General features: G+C 40.0%; 1 protein-coding gene across 2 annotated transcripts in view; it reads left to right on the plus strand.

The window, feature by feature from the left end:
* LOC148339765 (cadherin-4-like) overlaps window positions 1-22,087 on the plus strand; it is a 217,385-nt gene that overhangs the window by 94,309 nt on the left and 100,989 nt on the right. For both annotated transcript variants that reach the window (XM_088290445.1, XM_088290446.1), the window contains one exon: window positions 4,188-4,211. In XM_088290445.1, the coding sequence (XP_088146571.1) occupies window positions 4,188-4,211 (24 nt within the window). The remainder of the gene's footprint in view (window positions 1-4,187; window positions 4,212-22,087) is intronic.

The raw sequence follows: 22,087 nt of genomic DNA on the forward strand, positions 1-22,087 counted from the left end.
CACAAGACTGATGCTGCACTTGCTGTTTTCATTTTGCTGCTGTAGTGCGGTAATTAATCCAGCTGAAACCTTTGTGCTCGCAAAATAAATGCTTTCCATTTTCATTAATAGACAACTCATTAGTATGTAATGAGCAAGAAGACAGCATTCCCTGTGCAAAAGGTAACGTGAGTGTGTGCAGCTCTCCTCGCTTGGTGCAAATATACACCTTGTTCGCCTCCATGGAAACGGCACTGCTGTTTGCAAAAAGAAAAAAGGCAAACACTTATTGGAATATATAAATATTGGAATTTACCTTTGTAAAAGTCGGTTTTGCTAACACTTTAACAGACGTCCCTTTTGGACACTGATATCCACTCGGACGACTTTGAAACAGCAGCATGTTGCTTTAGAATTGTTTTAATTCAGAGTGACTTCAGCAAGTGCAAATGTTGAACCGCAGCTTCTGTACTTTGAAAAATACCCGATGGGTTGTCCCGATCACTTCCGAGTAACTAAACGTTCCTTTTTTGCAAAGACCGATCTAGGCTTCTGAGGCACAATATAACATTCATTTATTTCCACTCTTCTTTTCATGCCGGGAATTTGAAGCAGACACGTGAGTACATATGTATGATTGCAAATCAAATTCAGGAGGGACTGCATTTACATATGTAAAATCTATTTTTAAGTCAAGTCAACTTTAGGGTTGGTCAATGTTGAAAACAGATTAGCAGGGATGCAGAAGAGAGGAAAAACGAGAGAAAAATTGGCTCCATTTGAGAAATGTGCTACATCTCATCACTTCTAGTGATCATGACTCATCACACGATAGGAAAAAATGTCCTTTTGTGCAAATTCCCATTTTTTTATTTAGAAAAAAAAACAAATATTGGCTTAGAAAAGAGAGCTTGTTTGCTGTGTTTTGATGTGCGCGTTTTGACAGATGGTATCACGAACCTGTGCCGACTACAGTCCAAAACGTTCCGAACAACACAACACTTTGTTATATTTCTTGATATATAAGAGCATCACTGTACAAACGTGAGGGAGCCAGATTTATGATGTGACAGATGCAGTGTCACAAATCCATCTTGGGTCATGACTTGTGTGGTCCTTCACATTGGAGACTGCCTCGTAGATGGCGTGAGATTGAACCCAATAAGTGATTGTGGCCTGGTGAGGCTCCGGTTCCAGCAGTGGTGGACCTTCAAGTCCTTCAAGGCTTTCTCTGCTGGCCTTACATAATGAAGAAATCCTGACCATATTCTTCACATTAATTTCAAAGTGTTGTATTTTTAATGAGAGTTTTTATCCAATCAGAATTCAGCTAGCTCGTGTTGCCGGGCAGATTTCACAATACCAGTAGCACGCACTATTCATCCAGGGCCTTAGGATACAATTATGCGGACGACTCTTCTGTCAAAGACTAGGAGCTTTCAGAGTTGGTAGACAGTTGCGATAGCCAATCAGATCACAAAAATGGGTACAGTGAGCCTTCTCGCTGGAGGTGATGAACGCGTCTTGTGATTGGATAGCCACCCGTGAGGGGGCAGCGCTCTGCGGAATCAACACATCCGGAAGTCGAAACTCCCGACCGTTCGAAAATCTATTTTTGCTTTTTTTAAACCACAATGGCCGAAGGTGGGAAAAGTGTGGATTTAATTGCAGATGCACTTGCGAGGCCATTTTCAAAACGGACCTTTCAAGAGAAGCGAGGTCGTCCAACACTTAGTAGCGTGTGAGTGTCTTTGTGTATATTATTTCTCCAACTGTAGTGTCATAAAAGAAGGCAATAGGACGGGGATTTATTCAAGTCGGACTACGTGCGACTTCACTGAAGGCCTACGTGTGAAAAGCACGGCCTGCCACTAGGCTTCCAGAATGGATTCATCCATTCTTCAGATCCTCACAAAAAATGTTTTGACTTGTCAAAAATAACCAATCAAATTTACAGTAAGGAAAATATTCAAGACGTCAGTATAACACGTTCCACCGTGATGTGATGATTCCTTATCAGTAAACCAGTTAAAGGGATGAAAAGAAGTGTTTGATTGTAATTAGCTCACTAATGAGCCGGTGCTGTTGAAGCAGTGTAAACCATCTTTTGTTTCAACTGGTCTCTCATTAATAGACTTGATGCTCATTACAGTGTCTTTCCAAAATAAAAGTGAGAGCTGCTGGCTTGGTGCAAGCAAGGACTTTTTGTTTTGGATCTTCTTAATTCACAACAAACAGTTTCCCTGCACTAATTTGGGCTGGCGGTGCTTAGAGCATTTGATTATACGACCACGTGTAATTTGTACAATTGCTACTAGAGTTTTCCCATTTTTCTTCCTTGTTTCGTGGCTTTCTTTGTGTCAACTCAGTGAGGTTGTCACTGGGTTGAGTGATTCTACTTTAATGGCTCATGAATATTGTCCATTTCTAAATGAATACGCTTAAACAGCTCATGAGCTATCCGAATGGAGAAAAGAAAAGCGGAGCTATGTATAGTCTGCTATTTGACTTAATTAAATCTCATATTGGTCTCATTCCTGTTCTGCAAAGACACAAAAAAACCGTCAGGGTATTTTTATTCTTCTTAGTTTCCACGTTAAAAAAAAAAAACACTTTTCCTTCTTCAGGCATGCTGAAACGTTATTTGGCTTGCATGCCTCCTTTGGGATGTGGAAACCCGCGCTGGCATATGGCCTACTTTACATAATACTCCAAGCCACAAGGGTACTGCCGTGGGCACACAGGCAAATCAGGACGTCACTCACACATTCACTTCAAATTAGGCTCTAAATCCATTCACTTTCTGCGGCTGATATAGCTGTGAAGTGTGGTGCCTTTTCTGTGACGTTACAAACTGGAACTAAGAGGAGAAGGAAGTGTTTTCAGGGCATGGCAATGACTTGACAGTTCCTCAATTTTTTTTTCCCTCTCCATAAAGGGACTGACTGCATAAGATTTGGCCCTGTCGGCCATGCTTGGCCACAGTTTGTGCTTGTGATGGTGCACCCATGGATTGATTTGACTGGGCCATGTTGAGAGTCATCCATCCATGTTTTTTTTTTTTATCAAGTAACCTCATTAAGGTCAGAGGTTAGCTTGGGCTGTTCCCTAAAAAAAAAAATCTGTAATTGATTGCGATTAATCCCCTTTTTCTACTACTTTTTTTTTGTGTGAAGCTTTTAACAGATATTTACTTGAATAATCAAACACTTCTCAAAATGTCTCAAAAGCACATTCAGTTGTAAGCACAAAAATCCAGTAGTGTTTGTTTGCAAGGCCTATTGGTAACTTAAGCGGGGTGTTTTGTTCTGAGATGATGTGCTAAAGATGTACAGCTAATATGGTACAGTGTTTTAATTTGGCTTTGCAAGATATGCAAATTTATTTTTTAAGTAAAAAAAAAAAAGAAAAATTAACTCAGTTAAAATATTTAATCGGGTGAATTTTTTTGAAGATTAAAATTTGACAGCCCTAATATATATATATATATAGATATATAGATATATAGATATATATTATTTATTTATTTATTTATTTATTTATTTCTAATTCTCTTTGATTATTATACCATCCTTGTCAAACTTTTTGTCCAGGCACAAACGCGTCAGTCAAAACATGAAAATCCCAACATGGTTAGAAAAGCATGTTAAATACACTGTTCATTGTTTTTTTTGTTTTTTTTTGTCTTCACAAACACACCACCCTTAGATGTGTTTTTGAGAGGGGAAAAAAAAAGCTCTGCATTGTTGGAAAAAAAAAACAAAAAAAAAACAGAGCAGCGGCGCTTTATTGTCTGCCCAGGAGCACATCCTGTGGGCTGCGAATGGATTTTAGGTCTTGAAAAAGAGTCTAAAATGCTTCCCGAAAGGATTTGATTTGCTCTCTCTCAGTGCTCTTCAGCAGTGTCCAAGGGTGCTCGGGGTGAATTGTTTAAGAGATAGAGGGTTTCCAGGGGTCTGGCCACTCTCGCCTCTCTACTTAACGCTTCTCTTCCATGTGTTTGCTCACATCCTCCACCTGCTCGCTTCCTTATGAATATAGAAAAGCTGTTTAGTGTTTTTTTTTGTTTTTTTTTGTTTTTTTTTTGTCGAGCTTTTGCCTTCCATGTGGTATTGTTTTCTTTTCTCGTATTTGATATCATTGACTGCATTTTGTGCATACACTACAGCATGATTCATTCATGTGTGTCTTCTCTCTTTTTTCTGCAGGCGCCACTGTGTCATCACAGAAAGGTAAGCGAGACCTTACAGTAGTTACCTGTGCTGCCATGCTTTATACGGTGTATGTGTTGACATCTTTGCGAGAGATCCAGTCCACATTGTGAGAACTGGAACGGTAGCATGCACTGTTATTGGAAAGGAAAAGGCAAATTCTGTTTGATCTTTATGGAGATAAAAAAAATAAAAAATTTATATAAATATATATATAAATATATATATATTTATTTATATATATATATATATATTTATTTATATATATATATATATATATATATAAATATTTAAACATATATATAAATATATATATATATATATATATATATATATATATATATATGTATATATATATATATATATATATATATGTTTATATATATATATATATCAGGACACACAAGTTAATTTTTCTCCCATCACAATGTTAAATAAGTAAATGCAGAACGATATTGATCAATTAATTTTCTGCAAATGCTTTTATGATCACAACATAAAGAATGGTCTTTAATTAAATATCCACTTCAAGATGGTAAGTGAAGGAAAAAAAAAAATAACGTTGGTAGGTTTGATTCAAAAGGTCATACCAGTGCATATTTCGGGTTGCATACTTCATGACTTATTGCTACAGAGTTAATGTTTTTGCGACAGGCTGCTCACTCTATCGTGCCCCTCCCGTCCTCTCCACCACACACACACACGCACACAGACTGTTGTACATCTCATATACGTGATGATAGGTGCTATACGACACTGTCACAAGGGCCTATAAAGGTAAGTAATGTGGGCTGGCCAGGCCTCGCTCTGATGAATGTCGAAGGGCTGGCATGACGTACATCATCCCGCCACCACCATACTCACATATATTTGTGAATGAGAGGAAGATAAATAAGGCCACACACACACACACCATGACAATGAATAAGTGCTCACTTCAAGTGGCTTCTGTGCATCCGTACTTGGCCTGACTTCTTTTGTCCATTGAGTATTTTCGACTGGCCTGCAGTTAAGTCAGAAATATTTATAAACACTGTCCAAGTCTCACGCTGTTCTTGCATTGGAGAAAAATATTGTGTTTGTGTCCATACATGACTGACAGACGTGACTTTGATGTGGCCGTCTGGGCTGGAGAGATGTGGGACCTTGGGCGAAAGAGTTTGGACAACAACAAATAGATTTGACAAGACTCTGTGTGCATATGAATTGTATATCTGCCTGACCATGAAGGATAGATATTGTAGAACATCTGTGGCCACTGACTCTTTCAGTCCAGCTCGAAGAATCTTTCTAGATGTTTGTGTATCACAAGCGTTGAAAAAAACAAATCGCTAATCTTTCCTTCTTCATTGCATCTCGGCCAATGTTAAAAGTTTGGGGACAGTGTTAAAAACAGAATGTCAGTGTTGCATTAACACCAAAATAGGCTTGGTATTCTCAAATTTAACACTGATGTTGTTAAAATGGGGTGTCTCTTTTTCGGATATGTATAAAATTGAAAACAGGCCGTTGCCAGGATGGCCGAGTGGTCTAAGGCGCCACGTTCAGGACCCAGTCTCCCCAGGAGGCCTGGATTCGAATCTCGAATTTCCCCATTGTGGGACTAATAAAGGGAATTATTATTATTATTATTATTATTATTATTAAATAATTGTTGAAGTTGACTGGTTACAGTTGCGACCGTTTTCGACAGCATCATTTTCGTCCTCGCTTTCAAGACAGACTCAAAACTTCATTCACTATGGGGGGCAAAAGTTTCACATGATGGTATTTGATGAAAATGCGTTTTCTATCACAACTAGTCTTCCATTTTACCTTTCTGTTCCTTTTCGTTTTAATGCAGATATTAATTTGTCAATAATTAAAATTGCATATTATGATTCAATATTTACAATACTTTAAAGTGTGTTGGATACATTAGTGGTTTTGTCAATCTTCGTTGTATTTTCTGTGACATCACATGGTCACGTTGTATGGTGTTAGCATGAACGATAATATGCGTTAATCTAAAGCAGCCGTAGCAAACTACGGCCCGTGGGCCACATGCGGCCCGTTAAATGTTTCAGTCCGGCCCGTTGAACTTGCTCCTGGTCCGGCCCCTCTGTCAAATTTTAGAACTCAATGTGGCCCGCCAATCAAAAAGTTTGCCCACCCCTGATATAAACACTCATAAGCGTCATTATTTGCAATTTGTTGTTGAACATTTAACACTTTTGAAACTGTTACTTTAACCCCGGGCAGTGTGGATGCAAATAAACACTATGCCGGTGTTAGAATTACCCCTAGCAGATTTGCAATGTTGTTTTCGCATTCAGATTTCCAATAAGCTTTCCTTTTTTCTCCCCCCCCATACTGTAAGATGTTTAATACAAAAGCAAATTATAACATGATCTTATTTGTTGGTTCTCCGGCATCCTTGCTATGTGCCCCCTCTCCAACCCCACAGCACATCACCCGCCCTCCCTCTCTGCCACATGAAGTATATTTACGGCACCTGTGCTGCAAAAACAGACTCTCCGAGACATCCTTCTAATTTCATTTTAAAAACGCCAGCAATAAATTTATCAAATGGACTGAATCGAATCGGAGTCACACGCGCAGCCATCCGTCTCAGGCTGTCCCCTCGGGGGGGCCGTGGGCGTAGTTAAGCCAGCCAAAAAGCTCTGCCAGCAGCAGGGGAAGACATAGTGTTGAGAGAGTTCCCGGTGAGAATAAAAATCCAAATGAATGCACGAAAGGACGAGGATCGGTGCGCATGTGCTCGAATGCATACGCATGCGTTGACTCGAGCAGGCGTGTGGCCGCTCGTGTGTTCACGGAGGTCAGTGTTAATTCTCCAACACGCTCTTGATGGAATGTCAGCAAACCACTCGGAATGTTGATGCGCTCGAAGAGTAATTGATCAGCCACGATCCAAGTGAATTGATTGTTTTGCTGGTTTTGCCTTCCAAATCTCTTTCAAGTCCTTCGCTACTCTGAGCCTTATCCTCTCTCCTGCCTCAGGTTCACACGCTCTGTGCCCTGCCGTTCCTCTCCCCGTTTCTTACTTTCTCATCCTCCGTGCTCCAGTTTGACACCTTTGCCTCACACTCTAAATGCCTTTGTCCCCTGCGCTCCTTTCCTTTCAGCTCTCTTTGTATCCGCCTATCTTTTGCTTCTCTCAACTTCACATTTTATCAGTGTGCAGGTTAAGCCTGGCATGAGCGAGGGTAAAGAAGCTTAGTGCTAACAGGGTTAATGAAGTCAGACCACATCATTCCTCTAACGGGGATCAGTGGCGCGACTCTGTCAAGCCTGTCGGCTTTTAAAGATCAGATGAAGTGAGACAGAATTTTGAAAAAAAAAAAAAGAAATCAACGAATCTGACACGCAAGACGTATTTACATGCATCCCCAATCCTTACTCCTGCCTCTTTGATAAGTTATGATGCAAAGGGATGGAGTTGTTGGAAATCTATTCTGTGATTTGACGACCGTCAGGTGCCCTTCAGCAAGACACACGTTTAAAGAAAAATGACAAGAGGAATAAGACAATTCATAAAAGCCTTTTGAAGAATGCAAAAATCTCTCTGATCAATTAGAAATAATTTGCTCCTTACATCGGCTTCAGGTAAATCCAACCATTCATTTATTTTCCACCGGTCTCTGGTCATTTTAGCTCACCTGAATCTTCAGTTTCTCGCAATGTACGATCTCAATTAATCCTCTATCTGAAATGTGTGTGGGTGTGTGTATACTCACATGGGTGTGTATGCAGTAATGAGAGGAGTGCGATTTCGGATAATATTTGCCATTTTTATTGTTTCTTCTTTTGATCTCTGTGACGCCCTTTGTGTTGCATTTGTAAATGTATGAAAAGTGCTTCATAAATACAATTGGATACGAGGCCCAGCATATCAAATATGCGATGTAAATGCGGAAGTTGCTCTGGTTCAGGTAGACCTGCTCGCTGCCTTGATCCTCACATCTTCCCACTCCAAGGAAGCCTCATTAAAGACAATGGCAAACAACAAATAGGTGATCTTGTTACGATATCAATGCCAAGGTCCCCGATAAAAACACGAGGCTGGCAGAACATTTGATTCCGTACTATATCCCGTACACTGTTATGACTCTTATGTATTTGTATTTATATGCTGACGATATTCTAGTGAACAGTCGAAAGAAGACGTGACCTGCACATTTCAGTACTTTCTGTTGTTTTGTTACCATTTGCGCATACCTAATTTATTTTCTTAGGCCACATGAGTGTTAGAAGCAAGATAATCAATTTGATGAAATCAATCGCTCCGGCATGAATGAAAATAACTAACTGAGACAAGATTAATGACGGTTCTGATCTCTTGGACAGTCAGTCTGACGCAATTGCTTTAATTAAAATGATAATAATAATATAATAATATAATAATATAATAATATAATAATATAATAATATAATAATATAATAATATAATAATAATAATAATAATATAATAATAATATAATAATACTAATATAATATATAATAATATATTAATAATAATAATATATTAACAATATAATAATGATAATAATAATAATAATAATAATATATTAACAATATAATAATAATAATAAAAATAATAATAATAAGTAACATATTTTTGTGCTTCTTTGTATATGCGAGTCTATTTTTTCACATGTGATTTTTAAGGCTGGGTGGTTGATTTCCCCTTTGTCCTCCAAATGGGTGAAAATCTTCCTCTCACATGTAATGCTAATTCAGTAAATCACGAAACCCAACTGTGCTCTCGTGTTCCTTGTAAGATCTCGTATCACAGCAGCTCTAGTTCTATTAGAAATGGGAGACAGAGAAAGAAATGCTCAGAGGAAATCTCCAAAAATCCTCAAATTTCCATTCTGCTTTCTCCATAGCAGACAATTAGAAAGACGGTATCCCTTTAGACTGGATGTTGATTGGGCAACATTAATCACAAAGATACATCCATTACCAACATCACTGTGCCGCGGTAGTTTCAACAGCATTTAATAAAATGAAGTGGCGCTTGTAGATACCGCTGGGCGAGTGGTTCTCCTCAGGACTTGCAGAATCATTCACAGAAATGCCTCTGGGGAAGTGGTTTCACTCCGATCTTTTCCAGCTCAATCGATTTGCAGAATCTTACAGAGTCTCACAGTGCCACCTGAACCCGTCTCGGGCTGGAACATAAGGCACGCCTAGGTCAGCAAGATAGTAAGATGCTAAGTCAGGTCAAATATTTTGAGTCGGGAAAGAAAAAAAAAATCTGATCCTCTCCAATAGTCTTGTTGCAACGTGTACTAACTGAAGGCTTTTAATACTACAAGTCGAGAAAGCAGCATGTTGAAATAATCAAGGCGAGATGTAGAAAATGCATGAAAAAAATGGTCTCTGCGTAACTCATGGATCGTAGTTGAGCAATATGGGCAGTTGAAAAACTGTTTCAAAATTCCATTTGAGTTCAAGAAATCGCTGGGTTGATTAAAAAAAATAAATTCGCAACAATTTCAGCGAAGAATGGGAGGTTTGAAATGGTGACGCATGACGCATCGAATGTATTCTTTTTTTTTTTTTAAATTGTATTTTTCAAAGTGACTTATTGGCAGCTTATTTCAGTGGTTCTGGAAACTCTCCTGACTGATGTGATCAGTTGTTGTTTTTTTTTTTGCAACTGAGCACAAAGTTTGTCATTTTTTAAAAAGTCAGATGATTTTTTTTTTTATTATTCTTATTTTTTATTTGTGCTTACTTTAGAATTGATGGATTTTTCTCAGTGAAATATTCATTGTAAGGTGTTCGCTGCTATTTGATTTGTGAGGTTAGTGTGCGAATCAACCTCCGCATAGTTCTTAATTTCAGAAAAGCTTTTGTTGTCTATCCCTTAAAAACTCTTGGTTAAAATTGCATTTGTCTGTACCGATAAAAAAATTAGAATTGAGTTTTTCTCCACTTATGTGTTGCCTTAGCATCTCATTTAAGAGCTACAAGAGGAAATGTAGAGGATGTTGTGTTGCTGAAAGCTATCCAACAGTCTTGAACCCAGCATGAGCGAGAACAAAAATTAGACATCAATACACCGGTCTAAAATGTCTCTTTGGGAATGACGCGTTTTCTCAAAAGAATAATTTCAAAATGGAGGATTGGGATTTACCCAAGAGATAACAGTGATTAATATTAACATGCCGCCAAAGTACAGATAAGGGACAAATTCAACAAACTCGCATGTTCGCATTTTATTTCAAGTGAGGAGACTAAAGACACTCAAGAGAAACCCGGGTACCAACCTTGGATTAGCAATGCTACACAACTTTCCAGTCGGCTTGTTTACTCTGGAGAGACGCATTGCACCCGGGAAACGAGGTAGGCCCAGATGCTACATCTTCCGCTAATTCTACGTGCAAAAAACCCCGATCAGCCATTAATAAATCATGTGGAAATATTTCAAGAGTAGACTGCACAGACCATTAAAATCTAGAGCGGCACGAATACAATACGCAACTTAAATCGACACACAGAAGGGATGTCTCCACGACAGAAAGATGTTTATGGTCTCTATGGAAATGCGATGCTCATTAGGAGGAAAGTCGAATTTACGCACTGCTATTGCCACTATCACCTGGCGCATTAGCATCGAATTGATGCTAAAGATAACAGCGGTGGGAGGTAATTAGAGTGACAGCTGGTGCAGGGATGTGTTGCATGTGTTTGACTGATGTTTTGTCGGCGTTGTTGGTGTGCTCTTCAGACAACTCGGAGGTTTGCCTTTTCATTTAGCACATAAACGCTTGCTAAAGATGGCCACGCCCCCCCCCCAAAGTCAACACCTCCCAACCCTGCCAAGATTTTTTTTTTTTCCCCTCCACTATTTTGCACATTTTGTTTACAGCATGCCAGGTTTGCTTGTTTTGCATGTCCTTGTTCAAAGTTTGTCTGTGCTATTAAAGCAGACAAATATTTGAAAATGAACTTTTTGTTTGCATACGAATATTTGTGTCACTGGAGAGACTGCCGACCCAACAACTACCTCAGTGTTACAAAACATTGGACATAATTAACATAACCACCCCCATACCAGTTTTCATTGTTAACTCTTTTACTTCCATTGACGGCTAAAGACGTCAAAGTTCCGTTTTAGTTTTTTGTTGTTTTTTTTTTACTTTGCTGGTACTGAATGAGTTAAACCAGGGGTGGGCAAACTTTTTTATTACCGGGCCACAATGGGTTCTAAAATTTGACAGAGGGGCCGGACCAGGAGCGGATGGATGGAGTGTTTTGGTAACCTCACCTCATCGGAGAAAAAAAAAAATAAATTTAATTTTAAATGAAAGTGAACAAAAGCATTGCAACAAAATATGTCTTTGACACAACACAGTATTTACAAAATAAAAGATTAATAAGGTTTATTCATTTAATTTTTTTCCAAGTTCGGCGGGCCGGATTAAAATGTTTAACGGGCCACATGTGGCCCCCGGGCCGTAGTTTGCCCACACCTGAGTTAAATCAAACATATCTGTTTTGCTTTTGTTTTTTTTTGGGCGGGGGGCAGATTGTGTGTTCATACCTCACAAAATTCTTTCATTATCTCGCAGCTTCTGTCACGATTCTTTGTCTAGACCGTCCTTCCAACACGTGCTCAGTGAAATAAAAAAGTGAAGAAAAAGAATGTTAGAGGGCATCTTCAATGTCTTAGCATCCGCTCGTGTTCACCGCAGTACGTCACATTAGTTGGTCGGTGGATATGAATGTGCCGTCCGCGCGTGTTTATGCTGGTGTTGCTGCTCGCGTCCATTGGGCATTTCTCATCGATGTTTCCAACCAGAGGAAGGCAATTAGTGCCATCAGGTGGCGTCTGGGGAGCCGAGAGGCACTAAGAAACTACAGAGAGGCGAAACAGAAGGATTAGACTGGCCTCATCCTCATCTCGCTCGACGTTGCCTGCAGGTAGCCAGGATAAGAGGATTCTGGGAATGTTTTTTATCCCATTAAAAGGCTGTTATCAGTTTTCCTTCGGCGCTAAGATTTGAGGTACAATGGCTCTGTTGCGCCTCCCAAGCCAATGTCTTGTATCGTGGTCATATTTGTCGTAAGTACAGCAAATGGGCAGACGGCACAGCCGTAGCCCTCAGGGGATTGTTGTCAGATTCCTGTTTTCCCAGACTGACCTCAGCTTGCTTGTTTTTATGGGGAACCGCAATTGTTTAGACGAGATTTCCGTAAAGAGCAGTCAGACACCAACATATTTAATTCAATCCGTATTTTGACCCTGTCACATTGCCAGACAAGCGTTAGGCCAAATGGCCAACTGGAATTTGGATGAGTGACCATGAAGGTTCTCAGTCATCTAATCTGGGGTCATCCTGTGCCACTTACTCTCGCCCAACTTGCAATTTTGTGTCTAAAAGCAAAGCATACACTGATAAGAAGAGGAGGGAGCTGTGGATGGTTTCTCTGGGACGTAAACAACTTCCCCCAAAAAAGTGTTATCGCCATCCATTTTAATCATTTGATCAATCGCGGCTGCTAAAAAAAAGCAAACAGGTGCTTCAGACGAGAAATGAAGACGAAAGCCGAGTGCAATTTCCATTTAATCAAAGTCTAAACTGCACTTGGGAAATACAAAGTGCAATTTATATTGGTGTTGGCATTTTAAGCATCATCGGTGACATTGCAACTAGTTAGCAATGATCACTAATGACCATGCATTGTCGATGGCTAAGACAGAAGTTGCCGGTTGTGTTACAACCAACGTTTCACATTTTTACAGACCAGCTTTACTTTTTGGTGTTTTTGTGCTGCTTGCTGATGTCACCAACTACAGGCAAGGTGATATAAGCATTACGACCTGCACCATATTGGAAAAAAATGACATTGCGATTTTTGCGGAGGCTGCGATGTACATTGCGATATTGGCACTAGAAAAATTTTGACCAGATGACTCAAATAGCTCTGTTTGGGAAGACTTTGCTTTGTTTATTATACAGCTCTGGGATGGCTACTTGATAGAAATACGCGCACCATGGCATTTTTTACCTTTTGTCGAGCGTGCGGATCATTTTTTTTCAACCTCTCTTTCATGCATGCGCACATTGCAATCGCGATGTTCAAATCGCATATTGTTCAGGCTTAATTAGCATGGTGGTTTGGTCTCACTCACAAGACCAAAAAAAGAAAAACAAAGCCGCAAAGATTCAAACCCCCAAACATTCAGTCACTTGGCAACCTGCTCGATCAATTGAGCCACCAACACGCAACATGCTTTTGTTGCCCTGCTGGTCGCTGGTGACACCAACAAGATTCCAACTGGTTTCCAACTAGCACCAGCTTTTGGCAGGTCCCCGGCGACATATTCGGCTGTGACTTGCCCAGAGACCGGACAATCAGCTGTTCCAATCTCGGCTGTTTTGTTTTGCTCTTGCTGCTGGTCACCAGCATGAAAACTGAATAATACCATGCTGGTATCTGCTTTTTTTTCTGTTTTAAGAAGAAACACACAAATACATTCCTCTTGTATTTCCTAAATGTCTGACAAATCCAAGTTCGATCGGCGTCACGAAACATATTGTGGTCTAACGTCCCACTGTGCATTATTTCCCATGACAAAAAAAAAAAACAACAGGGTGTATTAGGGATTGTAAACCGTCTCACGCTTTCCCACTGGGTGTTATTATCGTAGGCTGATGCTGCATGCAGCCTTCCACACTAATGCTACACTTGTCAGGGATGCTTGACCATGCTTTAGGGCTTTCTTATAGAATGGAGGCCAGAGATGTCATACCCTGTTACAAAATAAGGCCCCAAATATATGAACTTCTTCTTTCCCCTGGCCACCCGTCCACCCCCCCCCCCTCTCTCTCCTCCTCCTCCTGCCATGGGAATCACTGCCGTGGAAACAGAATCTCATGCGTAGTGTCGACACTCTGTAAGTAATAACTCTTTGCTCAGGCTCAGATAAAGAGCTCTATTCATTAAACTGGCTCCTTTCTTTCTCCTCACGAGTGACACCTATCCCCCCCCAGGAGTTCACCTGTGAGAATGGTTTGAGCGGCAAGAAGCAGGGATGATTGTATCCCTCTGTGCTGTTGGGGAATGAAGCTTAAAATCGCACAGTTCTGACATAGCATGCACAGGGGTCCCCTTTTGCTTCTATCATTTGTTCTTTGGATTCCGTGGGACTCATTTTTCAAAAACGTTTGTTTTTCAACCACTTTGAGAAGGTTTTGCACCTTGTAAGACGTCATTGTCTCCGTTTGGATTTTTATTATGTGTTATTTTTGTTTGGTTTTATTAAGTGGGATAGTGTGATGTGAAATTTACTTCTCACGTCGAGCGTGGTTCCTCTTTGCCTTCTTTTACCAGAGTTATTGTTCCTTTTGAGACAATTATGTTCTGATTGTTGAAAGTTTGTAAGGCATGTGCTTCTTTGGCTTTGGCTTTGACTGAGGACGGGGAGAAAGACATTACAGTGGTATTACCTCATTGACTACCATTGACGGCTAAACACGTCAAAGATCCATTTTTTTTTTACTCGGCTGGTAGAGAATGAGTTTAAGTGGTAATTTGGGTGCGTAATGGAGAGTAATAACGACTCTTGTTTTTCTTTTCCTTCCTATTATCAATAATCTTGTTTTACCATGGGGCGGCTCGGTGGGAGACTGGTGAGCACGATGGCCTCAAAGTGCGAAGGTCATGGGTTCGATTCCGGCTCCGGCCTTCCTGTGTGAAGTTTGCATGTTCTCCCCGTGCCTGCGTGGGTTTCCTCCGGGTACTCCGGTTTCCACCCACATTCCAAAAACATGGGTGGCAGCTTGATTGGACACTGAATTGTGAGTGGTTGTTCGTCTCTGTGTGCCCTGCGATTGGCTGGGAACCAATCCAGGGTGTCAACCACCTACTGCCCAAAGATAGCTAGGATAGCACTCCAGCACCCCCCGTGACCCTTGTGAGGAGAAGCAGTACAGATAATGGATGGATGAATGTCTTCCCATCTCCTTCTGGTTCTATCCCAACCACAGCAACATTTCCAAGCCTCTTTCATATAGCCTTTACAGCCATCCTGGATTATTACTTGCTTTCCTCTCTAGTCTTCCCGTATCTATCTACACTGTCCTGTTTTTTCAACTTCTCTGCACTGGGCCCGCCAAGTCCCTAAGCACTAGGAGACACTGATGCGTGTCGCGATCACCAGTACTCATGGGTAATGTGTGGATCATTCGTCCTCTGGACAGGTATGTAATAGAGGCAGGAGGACCAAGGAGAAGAGGAACAGTGGAAAATCTCTTGAGGTATGAGAATCAATTTCATTGGGAATCACCGGAGCAAAGAAGCAGAACAACTCGCTGTCTTTCTTTGAGGCGCTCTTCTTTTCCCCGCTTTTCTTTTTCTCCCTGTCTTGTTCTCTCTATTTCTTGCTCCGTCTTCATTCTCGTTCCACCAGTACATTCGGACACAACTGCTTGCTCATGTTCATGAACGAAAGCGGAGCCAGAATAATCCCTGTACAAATTAGACCAGAAAATGTATTGTTTAAGATGTCTTCACTTTGGTTCCTGTATGGAAATTTCGTCGTTATGGTCAGAAGTGAAAGAAACCATACCTCCCAGAGCCCAGTGCGGCGATACAAGAAAAAAGGGAATCTGACAGATTACTCCCAAAAGTACGAAAGCTACTAAAGCTCATATCCGTGCTCCATAAAACAGCAGCAACATGCACATCGACTTTCCTAGTCACCTGTGAAATGAAGCTTTGGTTAAAAGAGCTTGCATGCACTTGATACCTTGGTAACAAAGATGCACATGCTAATGTCTTTAATGGCATAGGTTCCACTTCATAAAGCCAAATGAAAGCTCTTGGCTGACTAAAACGCACACGGTTTGACCTGGCACTCCGGAGTCAAAGATGCTGTGGTCAAGCCCCCGTTGTCTTTTGGAACTAATATTCTGTGAATTGTTTAGAGAAAGGTGAGGGCTTAAAACGTTGTCTGCAGTTGTTTGCTGCTTTGCATTTTACCTTATTTGAAAAGAAGACGTAAGGCCTTTCCTGTACAGCTTTATATATGCAATAGTCCCGCCTTTATCGCGGTTAATGAGGACCAGAACCCACTACGAAAGGTGAAAAAAATACTTAATCAAGGTTGACTTTTATTTATTTATTTATTTATTTATTAAAATTTTAAATATTGAATATTTTTTCCGATTAATAAAAGTACAACATTAAAAAGCATTTACAGACAAAGGAGTTAAAATGAAACATTTACTGAAATTGCGGGACTAAAAGGACAAACATGGAAGAACAAGATTTTGGAAAACCTGATTCAAAAATGCTTTGAAAGAGCTCAATCGCAGCTAGAAGGAGGTCGGGGTCATATTTTTTAACCTTGATTTTAAAGCATTTACACTTGGGGCAGAATTCACTTCTATTGGCAGTTTATCCCATTTGGATGCAGCATAACAGCTAAACTGCCACTTCACCATGTTTGCTTTAAAACCTGCGCTACTCTATTTGACGGACCTCCGAACCCTACCGTATTTTCATTCAATTAATAATATTCAATCATTTCTTCAATGTGTTCAGAACCTTAACCTTTCATTGATTAGTAGGCCCGTAGCAAAGCTTCTAATCCTAGTCTACATTTGACGACGACTCAGTATAAAGCCTTTATGACTGGGTTAATGTTCTGATCTTTTTTCGGGTCAGAACCCAAACTCCAGCGTTCTGAATGAGCTGCAGATGTAATTTTTTTCTTTGCCGGTGCAAAGGGCTCTCTTGTATAAACATGATCATTCAAGGACAGTTTCGCTTTCACATCACCTTTCACCGGTATCGGGTTCCACCACACCTTGATGTTCTTGCAGTGCTGCAAATCTGTTTTTCAGTTTGATGTCTGTGTTCTGAGAAGAATCGCGTTTCTTCCTGATTTTTTTTTTTAATGCAGCCACAGTGCACGGCTTTTTTTCCCTTGGTGTTGTGACATTCAGCTCGGGCCAACCGGATTCCTCATTAATTTGTTGATGACCAGTTCTGGCTGCTGACCGCTGTCTCATATCTTTTGGCTTTGCTCCCAGTAAATTCCAGGGAGGGCGACCAGACGATTTACAGCCGTTTTCACCGGCTACATCAGTCCTTGTGGCGCTAACTAGCTGTCTGTTAGCTTGCTCCTGTCCGCTGTTTTGAGACACCGGTGAAAGGGGTTTCATTCCCTGACTGTGCGTTTACCTCCACATACATTTCACGGCGGTGTTTTTCCCGTCTCTAGCACTGCCATCTTCTGAAGAGGTTGTGATAGTCTCAAGTAGAAAAGAGAGGCATCTTGCTTCTCATCGTGTAATAACAAATGAAAAAATGCTAAAGCTAACTATGTTTATCAAAAAAATCCACCAGATATAAGAGTACCCGGGAGTCGTTTCTTTCGAAGAAGAAAAAAAAAAGAAGAAAGCCTATCAGCAGAAGAATGCATGCAAGGACGAGAGCAAGAAGCAGAAAGTATCAAAATGATCCATGCCTTCGTGCTATACCCCTTTAATTGGCTCTATTAATATCAGTTAAAGTTTTAATAGCTATTTATTAAAACTTGAACTTCTTGTCTAAGGCCTAATATGAAAGGCATTAGGAATCTCAAGGGCAGAGCGCTATAAAAAGCCTCAAATATAAATACTTAATGCTCGACCCCTTCATCAAAGATTTCGCCAAGACTTGCTGAAGATAGTCCAAAAATCTAATATTAGGTTGAATTCAAACATTTAAGGCAGTCACAATCCATATTTGTGTCATACTCATCTCTTGTGCATTGCTACAAAGTCCCCAACCCGCCGACTCATTATAACTTGTGCAACTTGTCAGGGGAATCGTAAGGATTCACAGACTAAATTGCTGGAGTCCAAAGTGTAAACAGAAGAATGGGAGGAATCCTCGCTTTAATTTGTCTGTTTATATCATTAAAATCCAACTCTCTGTCAGATAATCTGTGGAAAGCCCCCTAAGTGCTGAACAGAGAAATATTTTTCAGATTCTCCATTCCGACATCCCCACTTATTAAAATTAATTAAAAGTTCTGCCACTTGCTTTCTCACGGTGGGTTATCTAGAGTTTAAGTTCTGTAGCTTTTCCAGAAGGTTTTTTGAAGAAATATTCATTGGTCATCATGATCGCCCACCGTCTCAGATGTCTTCAAACATCCCGCAGAGGCATAATTACCCGAATAAATATGGCAAAAGTACAAAGCGTGCGGAGTAAATTTGAGACCACACAGAATTGTGTTGCACAAGAATGAGAAGGGATGTGGACGAACGCTCATCAATGGGAAAATTACCCCCTGTAAATAAGGGAAAGTAAAAGCCTGCATGGGAAAACCTCTTTTGGTCAGCACTAATACAAATTAGGATGCTCGGTGGCTCTGGTGGTTCTCACATACTTCGTTACAATAAGTGATGACGTATGAGAGAACAGTACAGGATATATAGCGAAGTTTGATTCAAAAAGTACTTGGCTGTGTTCATTATTGCGATTAATTTTGGCATTGATTTAATTTATGTGTGGCTTCCAGCTTAATTTCTACTCCAAAAATGTTATTTATCAGTAGTTTATAATTTGTTGGCTGGTTCCCAAAGACTATAATTTTGTTTTTAATTAAATTTACTGTTCTTTTATTTTGTGGGCAGTTTTGAGAAATGTTTCGAAAATAAATGTTCTCCATTTAGATCGTATTCAAGAATCCAAGAAAGCTATTGGAACAGTCTTTGAAAAAAATATACTTCATATTTGGTGATTTTTGCATCAATTCCAAGATATTATTCAAGTAAATATCTGTTATAAGCTTCGCAAAAAATAGTAGTTGAAAATTTTGATTAATCACAATTAATAATGGAATTTTTTGTGATTAATTAGTAAAAGAAAAAATCACTTGACATCAGTATTATATATACATATATATATATATATATATATACATATATATATATATATATATATATATATATATATATATAATTTATATATTTGTCTGTATTATTGTTGTATTGCACTGGAGAGGGGAGCTCTCTAATCTCGTTGCACACTTGAGTACAATGACAATAAAGGGATTTCTAATTCTAATTTCTAATTCTAATGAATGGCCTAGTTCTGATCCCTGAGGTACCCCACAAATTTTGCTAATTGTAATTTAAAGATTCACTTTTTCACATATTGGCATCTATTGTGTATTGTCTTATCCATGTCAGTGCTGTTACTCTAATACCCTAATTTTCCAGTTTTCTGAGTAACAGTTTGTGATCAATGGATCAAGTTTCATAAATTTTTTTATTTTAGTGGTGACGTCTCCAGCATATCAATTCTAAAACAGTGCAAAAGCAATTACACACCCAATATAATGAGAAACCCCAAGTGCGATGGATCACACAAAAATATTCCACAAGCCGTTTTTTTTTTTTAAAACAGTGTAACAACTGCAATAACATTCCAAATAAAAATCTGTGATAGAGTGGGAACACAAATATTTTTCTTCCCACCCCAGAATTTAGTAGTTTACTACTCTTATCTAAGGCATGACAGACACTACAATATGACCAATATTTTCCGTACATTTGATTCTTGCATTAGTTTATTGTCGCAATTTATTCGAAAAGTATCCATTGAGAAAACTCACAATGGCATCACTATCCTATTCCTCCAGACTTGCCTTTTTTTCCCCAACTTCCATTGCTGGGAACCTCCATCCCCACCTCATGGCCTCAGCTGGAGAGCCTGAAATGTAGCTTGTAAAATTAAATATTAACAGCCTGCTGATGAGGGAATTGAGAGCAAGGGTGGGAAGAGGGGCACACCGCTGAGTCCTGTGCCCTACTTCTTGCTGTTAATGTCCGGTGGGAATTATTCATCAACTAACCTGCACTGGCAACCGAGAAGGCACACTGGGTGGCAGGGAGATGTGCCAGAGTGGCACAGTGGGAGGCAGGCTGGGTCAATCAACATAAATAGCCAACTTTATGTGGTCGGGAAGGCACAGGGAGACTGTGCATTATTAATCAGCCTGTCAGATGCCGCTCAAATCATTTGGGTTGATCACTCCAAAAATAAATTTTACCTACAGTGAAATTGCAACGTGGATGATGAGTCTTCTTCCTCTTTGTAGTGAATCAGAGAGCCAGTGGGGGGAAAAAAAAAATAAAAAAAATCATGTTTGTACGCCACCCAAATCACAGCATGTCTGCCTCTTCAACTCTTTTATAATTTAATGATGAATAACTCACACAAAAATTATTATTTGATGCCACAGCATGATTAAATCAGGATTTTTTTTTTCTTTTTACAAGAGAACGCTAATTTTAATTCTTGTAGCTATTATCATATTTGTCTGTAGCTCGCTCGCAGCTTAACATTCACTAATAGCAGAGGAAAACGTGTAAACCCTCCTGAGGGACAGTACTTGTTCCAGTTTAGGTGTTTGTCGAGGCATAATCATGCACAAATCCTTATAATCTCAACAATTAACCAAGGATTAGGCAATATCTCAGCAATGCAGTTTTTTTTTGGGTGCTTTTATCACTGTGGCAACCCAGATGAGATTGCATTATTTCTGCCGCTTGAAAATATAAAACAGTCTTAGATATGCTAAGTGGAAGATAGCGCCTATGCTCTGCTCTGTGAGTGGTGTCGACACAGCTCTCCCTTTCATTCTCACTCCGGTCCACTCAGAGTTAAAGCGCTCGCTTCCGTAACACTTTATATCGAAAAGTCTTTGTTTCCGTGCGTGCGTAATGCATTTCTGTCCGCCGTCGTGTCTGAAAGTGGACATGGTCGGTGATCCCCCACCATGACGCCTTGGTTCCTCTCTGCGAGACGTCCGTGTTGAGAACGAGTACAACGTGCAGCTTTCGCAGGCCGTGGAGCAATTAGCGCTCTGGTGTGTCAGCTCCAGTAAATAAGCTCTCTGCAGCCTCCAGGCGTGCTGCGATGGGAAGAGAACAGAGAACAGACTCCCAACTTCAGCCGCTCATGGAATTCAAATGGATGAACACCCGCTAACCTTAACCCTCCCTTCCACTTCTTCTTGGCGGAATCACAGAACCCCGTGGCGGGAGTGGGAGGTGGCCAGTAGCTACGTGTTTATTCATGTGGAGTGTGTGATCTTCCATTTGGATGTTACCACCCAGTGAGGCTAATGGTGCCAGTGTTTCCTGCATCTCGAGCTGCGTGAGCATGACTAACCAACCTACAGTACATGCAACATTGATTTTTTTTTGCTTCCTCTCTCTTTGTTCCCGGAGCTCCAAATAGTACTAAAGCTTGTTTGTCACTTCGCCCGCAATTAATGTTCGAATCTCTCAATTCACTTTGGTTTGTTGTAAGTTGTAACAAATCAAAATGGCAAATATTGTCACGCAATAGATACTTTGGACTGGTCTATGTCGATTGAAGGTTCTCCAAATATCGTTCAAACATATCGAGAAAATTGTTTTGTTTCGAAAGTATTGGTAAAATGTTGAAAAGATTTTTCTCAATAATGCCACGGGATATTATACATGGAACTGCCCGGTTATACGCAATCCCTTTGATTTTGGATGCTAATGATGCAGGAAACAACATTCAATATGAGCAGTATTTTCTATAAACAAATTTTGACTGACTTAATTTTTCAAGTGGCCGTCGTGTACAATTGCTGATCCACAACAAAATACCCCGTGGCATTCTGGGGAATATTGTATTCGCCTATGTTTTATAAATACGTTCCAATGACATTATCAGTACATGCGAGCGTCTTTATCAATACGATAATTCAAGTGACTTTGCAGTATGTTTGAACGACATTAGTCGCTTTTGTGTTTAATTCCATTTTTTCCCCAGTCGACTTTCTTTTTTGTTTCATTTAACGCAATGTAATTTGTTGCACGGTGTCCTTGAGTGCCAAG

This window comes from Idiotropiscis lumnitzeri, chromosome 3, assembly GCF_059441095.1.
Source record: "Idiotropiscis lumnitzeri isolate Australia: NSW breed Sydney's pygmy pipehorse chromosome 3, RoL_Ilum_1.0, whole genome shotgun sequence".
In the NCBI taxonomy this organism is placed as follows: Eukaryota; Metazoa; Chordata; class Actinopteri; order Syngnathiformes; family Syngnathidae; genus Idiotropiscis; species Idiotropiscis lumnitzeri.